We start from the raw sequence: 12,961 nt of genomic DNA, 5'->3' as shown, positions 1-12,961 counted from the left end.
AGAAGCAGATTTTTTTTGTCCACCCCGGGTTTGGTGGGTAAGTGTTTCCAGTCTGACAAGGTGCCTGCTGAGGGACAAAAGCATCCCTGGTTTCACAAGCCTGCAAGCAAATCTGTTACCGCATGAAGGTTTGCCCCCGCCCAACTCTCGGGTGAGGGGTAGTCTTCGGGAGTTAGCAGCCCGGTGGACCCTGCTTTCCGACCAGTGGGTCTGCGAACTGGTTTCCTCGGAGTACAAAATAGTTTCTTTCTTGTCCGCCAAACAGATTTTTTTTCGCTCCAACCATCATCTGCTTCCGGCATGTCGGAAAGGCCCTGTTTGGGGCAGTACAGGACCTGCTGCTGCGTGGGGTGATAGTACCTGTACTGACACTGGAAAGGTTTCAGGTTCAGGATGGAATCCGTTCACTCAGTGGTCGCTGCACTCCATGAAGGGGATTTTCTGGCATCCCTGGACATCAAGGACGCATGTCCCCATATGCATCAAGCATCAGAGGTTTTTGAAATTTGCGGTCGGGGGCGAGCACTATCAATTTGTAGCTCTCCCTTTTGGCCTGGCTTCGGCACCGAGGGTCTTCATCAAGGTGCTAGCCCCAATTTTGGCTTTGCTAAGGCAGCGAGGGATCGCAATCGTGGGTTACTTTGACGACCTCCTTCTGAGGGCAGCTTCTGCCTCAGAATTAAGGAAGGATGTGGCAATCGCCATGCAAACTCTTTGGGAGTTTGGTTGGGTACTGAACCTCCAGAAGTCGGTGTTGGTGCTGACTCAACGCCTGGAGTACCTGGGCCTGCTTCTGGACTTCTTGGAGGCGAGAGTCTTTCTTCCTTCGGACAAGCTGCGGTGAAGTTGTTGGTGTCTCGCAGCTGGTTGTCGCTGCGTTTTTGCATGCGAGTACCGGGTCTCATGGTAGCCACCTTTAAGGCAGTACCGTATGCTCAATTCCACACTCAAGTCTTGCAAAAGGAGATCCTGTTAAGATGGGACAAATCTCTGTTGTTTCTGGATTGTCAAATTCGAGTGAGCCAGCTAGTCGGGAACTCACTGCTCTGGTGTCTGAGGTCGCCGGCTCTTCGATCCGGGAATTTGTTCCTTCCTCTTCATTGGACTGTGATCACAACGGATGCCAGTCTGACCGGTTGGGGGGGGAGTTTGAGGCGTACAGTCATCAGAGTCAGTGGACCCAGGAAGAATCCCGCCTACCAAACAATGTGCTGGAACTTCGGCCAATCAGGCGGTGCCTCTCCACATGGTGACAGAGGCTACAGGGGCGTCCAGTCAGGATCCAGTCGGACAACGCCACGGTGGTGGCGTATGTCAACCATCAAGGAGGAACAAGGAGCTTGGCTGCGGCACTGAAGGTCGCTCACATCCTGCGGTGGGCAGAGCAGCGCATGCCGGCTCTGTTGGCTGTGTACATTCCGGGCGTAGAAATCTGGCAAGCGGATTACCTAAGGCCGCGTACACATGGGCGGATTGTCTGCCCAACTAAGTTCGTCAGACAATCCGACAGACAGTCCGTCCAAATTTTGAATGAACGGACTTGACCACACACGATGAACAGACAGTCCGCTGAAAACTTGCGCGATGACGTGTACAGCACGTACGACGGGACTAGAAAAACGACGTCCAATACACTGCAATGCAACCTTCGGCCGTGTAAATCCTTTCTGAGCATGCGCCATACTTAGTCCGTCCAACTTGCCTACACACGAGCAGACTGTCCGCTGAAACCAAGTTTGGACGGACAAAACCAAGTTTGGACGGACAAAATTACGGAAATTCCGAAAGACAAAGTCCGTCAGACTGTCCGCTGAAGCCCACACACGAGCGGATTGGCCGCTGAAACACGGTTCAGCGGACTAAGTTGGGCAGACAATCCGCCCGTGTGTACGCGGCCTAAGTCTTCAGATGCTGGACCAAGGGGAATGGTCGCTACATCTGGATGTATTTCGGCTCCTTTGCCTAAGGTGGGGCACGCCAGATGTGGATCTCCTGGCTTCTCGACTCAATCGGAAGGTGCAGAGGTTTGTGGCCAGGTCAAAGGATCCCTGGGCAGACGTGGCAGACGTGTTGGTGGTTCCATGGGGGCATTATCGACTGATTTATGCCTTTCCCCCCACTCAAACTTCTACCACGTCTGCTTGGCAGAGTGGAGGCCAAGGGGATTCTGTTTATTTTGATTGCCCCAGATTGGCCTCTGCATCCGTGGTACGAATGGTGGTGGATGTTCCTTGGCGACTACCGATGCGAGAGGACCTTCTGGTGCAAGGTCCAATACTTCATCCTGCTTTACCATCACTGGCTTTAATGGCATGGCTGTTGAAAGCCAGGTGTTAAGGGACCGAGGTCTGTCGGATTCAGTAATATACACTATGTTGAGGGCACGGAAGTCATCTTCTCAGAAGATTTATCATCGTACGTAGAAGGCCTTCATCTCCATGTGTGAGGAGTGGCGTCCACATACATATTCAGTTTCCAGGATCCTGCTGTTTTTGCAGCAAGGAGTGGATCAGAAACTTGCCTTAAGCACCATTAAGGGTCAAATATCAGCTTTGGCTGTGTTTTCTTTTTTTCCAGTGTCCCTTGGCGACTCATTCATTGGTGAGTACGTTTGTTCAGGGGGTTCGACATGTGGCCCCTCCGGTTTGACCACCGCTACCTCCATGGGATTTGAATCTTGTGCTTCAGAAACCGCCGTTTGAAAACATTAGGGAGATTCCCATATTGACGCTCTCTCGGAAAGTAGTCTTTCTAGTGGCCATTACATCTGTCAGGAGGGTTTCTGAGTTGGCAGCCTTTTCTCCCTACTTGATCCTCCACAAGGATAAGGCGGTGCTGCATCCGCAGCTCTTGTTTCTTCCATAGGTTGTTTCGGTCTTTCATCTAAAGGAGGACATTGTGCTTCCATCCTTATGTCCTCGGCCGTCACACCCCAAAGAGGTGGCTTTGCATTCCTTGGACGTGGTCCGGGCTCTGCTGGTGTATCTGTCTGCCACGGCTCCTTTACAGAGGTCAGACTCGCTGTTTTATATCAGTGGCTGATCCGGAGAAGGGACTGGTGGTTTCATCGGCCACCATTTCTCGGGGAATCAGACAGATTGTGGTTCAGGCTTATGCCATAAGGGGATGGGCGCCTCCCTTTCCTGTCATGGCACATTCTACCAGGGCAATTGGTGCCTCTTGGGCTTTCCGACATCAAGCTAGTGTTTCCCAGGGGTGTAAGGCGGCAACCTGGTCGTCCAATTCACACTTTCGCAAAATTTTACAAGGTTGATGTGAGCACATCTTTGGATGCTTGCTTCGGCCACAAGGTTTTGCAACTCCTCCATTGAGGAGCTCTGGTTGTTACGGGTGGAATTATTGTTGTTTTGCTGTTCCCACCCCTCGTTTCTTTGACACTGCTTGGGGACATCCCTAAGGTCAAGAAGAGCTGCTGTGTCCATCAACGAACGATAGAGAAAATGGGGTTTTTGTACACCCGTAAAATCCTTTTTCTCTGAAGTTCATTGATGGACACAGAACCCACCCCTCCTATTTCTTTTTATACTGCTTTTGACGAACTGAGCTGCTGGATGCAGTGTGAGGGGTTATAGCCAGTAGGACCGCCCCCTAGGTGGTACTGTGCAAGTGTTGCTGTTTTTAACACTTTCTGCCTAGTCCTCTCCTAAAGGGGTGATATAACCCTAAGGTCAAGAAGAGCTGCTGTGTCTGTCAATGAACGATAGAGAAATATAGCAAATACACACACACACACACACACACACACACACACACACACACACACACACACACACACACACACACACACTAGATATAACCCTAAGGTCAAGAAGGACTGCTGTGTTCGTCAGTGAACTTCCGAGAAAAGGCTTTTACGGCGAGTACAAAAATTATATTTTTGTCATTTTAAACAGTCTTTTTGTGTTTTGTATTGCAGGATTGCTCTTTGCAGGTTTTGCAATATGTATGTTCTGTCTGTACAGTGTGATGCCACTTGTCATAAAAGTCAGCAGTGCCACCTCCGTCAACCTGGGTATTTTAACTGCCGACATCTACAGTCTCTTTTTTGGCCTCTTTCTATTTCAGTACAAGGTCAGTAAACTCCTTGATCTAATGGTTATTGTAATATTTATCAGTATTTTATGCCAACAGTCGGTGTTGGCCCCCCTTTTTTTAAAGGGTATGTTATAAAATGAGCCAAATGTATCCCTCTAGACTAAAGGATGCCACATGTTTGCTTCAAAGACTTAAAACAACTCTGTTTCATCTGATATCCTGACTAATAAACTTTATTAGCATGTCAGCATTTCCATCCACCTGAGCTCCGCCTGGTTACTTTTTTCATGCCAAATGAAGCTTAGTTGTAGAGTCCCTGACTACGCTTTCCCTAAGCTGGGCGTGGACAGACTGAACTTTGGCTGGTCCTTGCTGAACCAGATTAATTTCAATCTGTGTGAGGCCCTCCCTGTTTGACAGAAGTCAATCTTTAAATCTCTCAAACATACATGCAGGAAAACTTTTGTCGATCAGCAGCTGCAGCCGAACGAACCTTACCTGTTTTAATTCTGTATTTTAACAGGAGTTGGCAAATAAGTTTGTTTTTGGGGTTTACATTTATGTTAAACGTTTGAAAGTTAGAGGTGAATACATTTTGTATAAACACCCAAGTAGATAATAAAGCTAGATCATATTAGAGGATTTTGTCCAGGTAACCTTGAATCCAGTAGTAGATAATTGAATCAGTGCAGTTTATACAAGAATGAATTGGGTCAGTAAGACGAAGCAAAATACAAAGTGCCTGACTCACCTTTTTGATCAATCTTCTATCACACAGTTATGCCTAATGTGAATGACTACTGGCTTTCTGACTAGTCCCTAGAGTGGAGGAAAGGGTGGATACCCTGAGACAAGGAAAAGTGATGTCCACCTATAGACATATACCTTAGCTCAGGCTTTCTCAACTTGAGTTCTGCTGAACTGTAGCATTCCGTGAGAGGTCCCCATGGGTTTTGCAGAGGTTGCATTTGATTTATATCAACCCCTCAATGGGTTACTGTGCCCCCTGAAGCTACTGAGAGTTTACTGCTGCAAGGGAGACTTATCAACTTGACACTGGGCTTCTAGTTTTGGTTCCTGGCTTCACTTGGTAGGACACTGGACGAGGAGAGCATCTCTCCAAGTAGCAGAGACTGATTTATCAGCCGCTTCTTTTACATTCCAACTCTACAGACTCCGTTTCTTCTAAGAACATGCAGAATACTGTTTTCCTATCATAATTGTGGAATGCTGTTGACTGTACCGCCACCCTTGACATGATACTGTGCATCAACATTTGGAGCGTGTGCATGTTTACCCACTTCTAATAAAATTGTGATTACTTTTATCTACTGCTGCTTAACTTCATGACCTTGGTAGGAGGACACCTCTTTTTAATGGCTTCAATTTCCAAGTAGTCTTTGACAGTACTGAGCAGCATTGGAAAGTTAGTTGTGCCGCTGAGCAGCATTGGAAAGTTAGTTGTGCCGCTGAGCAGCATTGGAAAGTTAGTTGTGCCGCTGAGCAGCATTGGAAAGTTAGTTGTGCCGCTGAGCAGCTGTTGACAGTTGGTGGTTCCGCTGAGCAGCTGTTGACAGTTGGTGGTTCCGCTGAGCAGCTGTGGACAGTCAGTGGCCAATGAGCACTCAAGCAAATTTTAGTGTGTTAGTGTTTTTTTTTTTTTTTTGCATCCTATCCTATTTTATATCTTTGAGTTTGTTATAATTACATATTTATTGCTATTTTTACAACTCGCCGATCATGCTGACGTATCTCAATATGTTGATCAAGGGTTCCAAATATTTTGACATCTTTTTTTCAAGGGTTCCTCAAGGGTAAAGTTGAGAGAGTCTGCCTTGGCAAATTGAGTATAAAAACTGGACCTGCTTAGTATACTTTGGCCTAAAGCTGAATTTTGCAAATGAAAAGTTGTTTTCCTTTCACCCATCAAATGCTTTGGTTACATGCAGTGTTACTAAAATTCTTATGCCCATGGAATTGTTAAGTATGCATATTCATTTTATGTTTAGTTCAGTGTTTCTATCAGATAAAGCCAGTCTGACCCTGATTATTTGAAGTATTATAATGTCCATGACCCAGAGGTTTTGATGGCAAATGTAGTGATTAAAAGCTGTATCTTAACCTTGCAGAACAGAAAATTCATAGACCCTGAGCTGGTACCTTCAGGTGTTTGGACACAACCCATGGGTGCCCCCCCCCCCCCCATAACTTTACCCTTCTCCTCGAGTGTTTTGCTAGTATCCTAAGGTGATGACTCTCTCCCCCCCTTAGGCAGAATCACTCTTAGTTTATTTTCTTCAATCAAAAATTGATTTAGGAACATTTTCCTAAAAGGTGAAGATGGGGGTTTAAAGGTAAATTTGGGTAATGTCTGAATATACACCTTACTGATTTATTTCTTTTTGCAGTTTTCCATTCTCTACATTCTGGCGTTTGTCGTGTGTATAGTGGGATTTATCATGTACTGCAGTACGTCATCCTTCAGTGCTGATCCGCCACCAGAGAGGACTAATGAAGGGGTTGAGAATGGTGGTATGAAACAGGAGGAGGCGTCACCTGAATCTGTCACTTCTCTACATCACTTAACAGAGGTTAACTCTATAGACCGCCAGGACTAAGTATGGTCGCTTTTTGAAGAGTTTTGTATTCAGTTGACCTTTTTGGAATTTTAAGGAGGATGAACAAACATATTTTTTTTTTCTTTGTGATTTCAACTTTCTCAAGAGGTGAACCAGAGCTAGTTTCTGTGTCGTTTCACCCAAAGGAAGAGCGTTGCTGAATCTTTACAATATGGTGGGTTTTGTTCTCTCCCTTCAAATACAGTCTGGTTACAACTGGAGCTCTAAAGTGATTTTTGTTGAAGTATTAAATATTCACAAGGGTGCCTATTGGTTTTAAAAACCATGATTATGAGAAGATTATGAGCATCATAGTCCTCACTGGTGCAAATGTCTGAAATTAAAAACGTTTTAATCTGCCTCAGATACCACACACATTAAAAGCTGCACTATGGAATGAAGGTGTGATTCTGATTGGTGTCTACGAAGATCTATTGGTCACTATGGCTCAGCCTGATGACACATGTCTGAAAAGACAGATACCTCAGATTTTGTATGTTTGATTGAAACTCCAGTTTTTTTTTTTTAAATGTGGAACTGTGGTCAAACTATAAAATCACATATGTGTTGTATGCTGCCCATGCCAGTAAGATTAGTGACCCCCTGTAATATATTGTAAATACCTGTTGATTCTGCCGGTAGAGCCATTTGATAGGCCCTTCTATTGATTGGGGTGGTAACCCTGTTTCTTCAGCAGTGAAATGACTGCAGCGTTGTCCCTTCGTTGCTGCTGGCTCTGTTGGTCGCCCTATCAGCGAATAGCTCTGCCCACAATACTTTAAGCCGGCCATAGAACGTTCCAATCTCAGCCGGTTCAGCAGGGACTGGCTTAGAGTCGAACCATGAATGGGCAGGCTGATTGTACCCAAGTCAATTCATTGATTGACTTGGGTATTACCAGCATGTCCTATTTTCCATGTGATTATTGCCAGCGGCTGTTGCCACTAGCAATAATCACTGTGTGTTGTCCTGGCAGGAACGGCTTCCCTTGCTGGGTTCTCCACAAAATAGCTTTGTGGAAGGGATTCCTCCATCAACACTGACTGTTGACCCGTGGTTGCACAAAACAAAATTGCCCCATCTATGGCCAGCTTTAAATTGACAGTACATTGACTAGTCCCTCCTACCCACTGTCTAGCACAGTGCATGAGCAATCCAGTTTCCCATTTGCAATTAAAAACAGTTTAAAGAAATATATTTGAGATAGTTAACACAATGCAAAGTTGCACTGAAAATGCCTATTTAGCACTCCAAGCTGAAGAGATGCTTTAGATGTGTTTATATAGATACTTTAACTGAATATAAAAAGAATCAAATTATGTTGTACACTCCGTTTTCTACAGTTCTTTCCAGGAAGAAGCACAGATGCATTGATTGCTAAACTATTAAGAGACCCTCACTGGAGGGGGTGTTCTAGCAAATACAGGTGGTGCCGTCATTTGCTTTCCTGAGAAAATGCTTTAAAACTTTGAGTCGCAGAGTTGAAAAAAGTATGTGGTCAGGAAAATCAGAGAAAAGAAAGAAGCCCTTAGTTGTATACATGTTCTGTGTCAGTGTCTCAGAGGTTTAACATGACAGCCAGGCAATCGAGCTGGTCTACATGGCGTTTTTCTAATGACGGATTTGCTTAAAAATGATTGCATTATATAATTTCATCTTCCAAAGTTTATTAGTTGAGGATGCTGTGCCGAACACGGTGCCAACACTACAGTGACTTCATTGCTGGGCATTTAACATGGTCGTCTGGAGGATTAACTGGTAGGATCAGCAGGTATTTATAAATGGAAATAAAGTTCACAATGAAGTAGAGTAGCACCGTTTCGAATCCTTGGTTGTGATCTATGAGCATTTTTTTTTGTTGGGGAATAGTTTTACTATATACACTAGTGGAAGGAAAAATGCCATGTACTGTAAATGGTCCATGAGGACTCCGTTAAAAAACACTCTTGTAGCAAATCGACCCCCCCCCCACCTCCTTTTTTTTTTTTTTTTTCCATACATCCAACTCACTAGTAGGTGCTCAGTATTACCTATACTCATTAGGTGAAGAGTGCTGCTCATGATCCTATATAGCACAGTACTTACAAGTGTCTGCCAGTAATTAGCTGATGGTTAACACCATCTTTTGTATGGAATGTGTCCAAGTGTTCCTGTACTGAATTACAAATAAAATGACTTGAATATATACTTTCTGTCTAGCTGTTTTCTAGAGGCCCCTGGTCACAATGGGGTTGATTTACTAAAACTTGAGAGTACAAAATCTGGTGCATCTCAACAAAAAACCTGGAAGCTGATTGGTTTCAATTAAGCAAATGCTTAATTGAACAAGCTGAAGTTAGCTGATCGGCTTGATCAGCTACCATTGCAATGCTGCCCTCGATTTTACATCCTCCAGTTTCAGTGAATCGACTCCACTGTTATGCAAATACCAACTTCATCTTGGAAGCCAAGGCGACCTGTTGGCCCTTTGGCTTCCAACTTGCTACACTTCACTGTTGGTTGATGAGGTTGCCTTTTTACATTGTGTAATTAATAGCAATGTATGGGAGGGATCAAGCCAAAGAACAATCTTCCTAGCTGAATTCACTATATTTATAATATTGGTTCGGTTTCAGGGGTCCTCTGCTATTTCAGAAGATAATACAAAGAATGCAGAGCCACCTCTGGAGTCAGTTTAAAGAATTATTCCAGGTTTGGTAGTGCTTCAGTGATCTCCACTAATTTCTGGGTCCCATGCCAAGCAGCTGATCTTCTGCATTGTGAACACAGATGGTTAGTCATTCGGCACCGGGCAATATTCTGAGATTTTCTAATATAATGAAGCCAGCTAGTAACGCATTTTGGCCGAAGCCTTACTCGTATGAATAAATATGTTGGCTTGTTACTGCCGTATCCTGCCATGTAGCCAATAAAGAATGGATGTTGCCGATTAGCTGGCTTCTTTATACTGTATTACAGGATTATTGCTACATTCCAAAGGCTCTTGGGCCAGAGAAGGCTAGAAACCGGTCCTAGTTTAATTTGGTTTCTCTTTTTGGATGCCATTCAGAGATTTCCTTGCATTTTCCCAATGAATGCACAGCATTCTCTGAATGGAAGAGGTGGAAAGTCGGGCCAGCAATGTCTCATGACCTGGAAGCTAGTGAAGATCACTGTACTAGTGATGTCTACTAGAAATCGAGCTCCTAGAGCAGGGGTGTCCAAACTACGGCCCTCCAGTTGTTCAGGAACTACAATCCCCATCATGCATAGTCATGTCTTTGAATGTCAGAGTTTTACAATGCCTCATGGGATGTGTAGTTCTGCAACAGCTGGAGGGCCGTAGTTTGGACACCACTGTCCTAGAGGGATGCCACAAGTATGGCATCTCCAAGCTGGACCAATATAATTAAAAATGTACTCATGTTCAGTATTTATGTACTGTGCATTAGGCAAAGCTTGGTCAGTAATAGGCAAAACATTTGGTCTTTCATTATGTAAAATATCATTTAAAGGTAATTTTAAGTTTTTATTTTTTTCACAAATCCTTAATGGCATTAATATGAACTTGCTGACTGCTATTTATTTGAGTTGCCCAATTGATGGCCCTCTGCCTTTCCACAGCTTGGAATCCTTTTTGGGTGGCATGTGGGAAAACCAAGAATGTGGAGCTATGTTGCACATTCATATGCAGAATCTTACATTGACCTAAAATCCCCCCTCCCAACAATTGTAGGTAGATAATGGGATTTATTTAGTAATTGCAGTAGGACTGGAATCCCACAACGCGTGTCGTATTTAGTGCACTTGAGTTGGTGTGCATTGATGTACTTTTTAATAAGTTGCTTTTTATATGTGATTTATTTTAATTTTTTTTAGCATTAGGCAAAATACGATTTTTCTTTCCTTTACACCCTCTGCAGCATGCTGTTACACATTATAATGCATTGCAGTGCATGCTCTATTTTCACACAGCACACACGAATGCAGCCTATTGGAAACAATGGCTTTTAGCTTGTCATCCTGTTGGACTTGGCCCAAAAATGTTTTTTTTTTTTTTTTGTTTTGTTTTTTTCTGTCAATCTCCCACCAGACTTGGGGTAAAAAAGCACAATTACAAAGCAAACCAATGCAGTACTCTAGAATGCAAACTTGAAGGGAATGTATAATATAAAAATCAGAAACGTGTCGGTGGCTGACTTAGAAGACCCTATCAGCAGCTTTAAAAATTGCAGGATAAAGCACAGAAAATATCAATTATTTTACATGCAGTCTATTTCTTTTCCATTACTTATTTTTATTCACTTGCAATGTGCCTTTGAACTTGCTAGAAATGTTGACTACTTCAGGAAGAGTCCACCCCTCCCCCTTGCACATCATAGCCTTATCTTCTTCTGGCAGTGTCTATTGTCTGTGCTGTCCCAGCTTCCCGATTTCCCTCCTCCCTACATAAATCGTTATGTAGTTGTTAGGGGGAGGCGTGAAGGATAACACCCATGTGACTGCTCTGTGGCTGCCGGTGTTCTGCCGTATAGTGTCCGGCCATGAAATAGTGTCCGCCCCATACTGCGCATGCGCAGTACGGAGCAGACGAACCTTCGGAAAATCTCCGAAGCTGAGCGGCGCCTGCGCCGTGAGTGGAGGTGGTAGCCCCACCATCCAAGCGGACATAGGGTTGTGAATATTCGCATATTAGAGGGCCCCTTGCGGGCGAGCTTCGGGCTCGGCCTCGCTGCACTCAGCTCTTTTTTATTCCTACTCTATGTCCACTTGGACAGTGGGGATAGAACCTGGACTTGCGGCGCAGGCGCCGTTCATCCTCAGCAATTTTCGGAATCTGTGTTGCTGTGTACTGCGCATGAGCAGTACGCAACGGACACTATCGGATGGAGGACGTTATATGACAAGACACCGGCAATTGGCAACAATTTCAGGTCTTTTGGAGAGGGGCTTTTACAGAAACATAACATGCATAAGTATGTTAAATTCACATCTAATCTTATGGGAAGATTTTTGGTAAAGTAAATTGGTCTGCCGACAGGGTCTTTTTAAATCTTTTTCCGGGATCTGATCAAACTTCAAAAAGTCATTTGGGAAAATATCACATTGTGGCCGGTAGATGGAGCTGATGATCATTGGAAATTAAACTATGTATTTACTATGAATGTCAACTCCATCTAGTGGACATAATGAAGTATTTTCTTGATTCACTCTTTATGAAAGAGTAACATTTGACCTGGAGAGAAAATAGCCTAATAATATTGGATTTTGCCCTTATTTGCAGAATGAATGGCTCTGTATTTTTTTTTTCTTTTACAAGTACACCCCTTAATCTTGCAGGGTCTACATAATTGTGTTCAGCCTTTTTTTTTAAGTGAACAAAATTTTTTATTTTTTAAAAAAATCTTCTTTTTTGGTTTTGTTCTTTAAGTGAAAATGTATGCTCAGAGTTGTGTGAAATGGTAGCCCTTTTTCCATAGAGATAGGGAGCCATATGTTCATCCTTGTTTTGTATGCTGCAGTTGCCATTCCCTGCACATAGTGGACAGTGGGGAAAAAATGCAATGGTAGCAGTGTTCCTGCTTTTCTAGAGGTTTTATAGAACTTTTTTGTATATTCACTCGATTATGGAGACCGTTAGGAATTATCTTTTTTTTGTAAATGGTTTTATTTGCAAAACCATCCAACTGGAACTGTTCCAAAATCAATTTCTTGAATTCCTAACATGGCTAAAATAGACACAATTTGCATTCAATTAGCCATGATGTCCTGTGTCAGTCATTTGTGTACGTTTTTTTTTATTATTATGTTTTATTGTTTTTTATTTTTTTATTGTTTTTTTATTTTTATTATTTTAGTGCAGCTATGATATGCATTTTAATGAAGGCTAAATATATTTTGTAATGCTTTGTAAATGTATGAAAAATCAAAATGCCTTTTAAGGAATTTCACAAACCTTTGGTCAGTTGTTATCACTAGTTTAGCAATACCTAAGCCTTATGTGGGTGATTCATTTTGTACAAAACATCTACACTTCTGTGATACTATACTCCCCCCTGACTAGCAGTAATTGCTGTCTTCTCCTGGCGGGGGGACACAATATTTTGATGGGAGGGATTCCCCTGTCACCAATATCTGTGGTTGCCGGAAATAAATTTGCTCCGTCTATGGCTGGCCTAACTGCACAGGCTAGACTCTGTTGTCCAACAGAGCTTATATTTAGCCAGGGCGTTGTTCTAAAATGGTTATTAACCACTTCAGCCCCAGAAGATTTGCTCCCTTTAATGACCCGGTCCTTTTTTGTGATA

General features: G+C 43.5%; 1 protein-coding gene across 2 annotated transcripts in view; it reads left to right on the top strand.

Annotated features, from left to right (window-relative positions):
* LOC143984049 (solute carrier family 35 member F2-like) overlaps positions 1 to 8,859 on the top strand; it is a 61,388-nt gene extending 52,529 nt beyond the window's left edge. For both annotated transcript variants that reach the window (XM_077484332.1, XM_077484331.1), the window contains exons 7-8: positions 3,938 to 4,092; positions 6,465 to 8,859. In XM_077484332.1, coding sequence (XP_077340458.1) covers positions 3,938 to 4,092; positions 6,465 to 6,674 — 365 coding nt within the window. In that variant the 3' untranslated portion in view covers positions 6,675 to 8,859. The remainder of the gene's footprint in view (positions 1 to 3,937; positions 4,093 to 6,464) is intronic.
* The last annotated feature ends 4,102 nt before the right edge of the window (positions 8,860 to 12,961 follow it).

This window comes from Lithobates pipiens, unplaced genomic scaffold (genome assembly GCF_037356315.1).
Source record: "Lithobates pipiens isolate NorthernLeopardFrog02 unplaced genomic scaffold, aLitPip1_a1.2 Scaffold_16, whole genome shotgun sequence".
NCBI lineage: Eukaryota > Metazoa > Chordata > Amphibia > Anura > Ranidae > Lithobates > Lithobates pipiens.
This window is presented reverse-complemented; position numbering and strand designations above follow the sequence as displayed.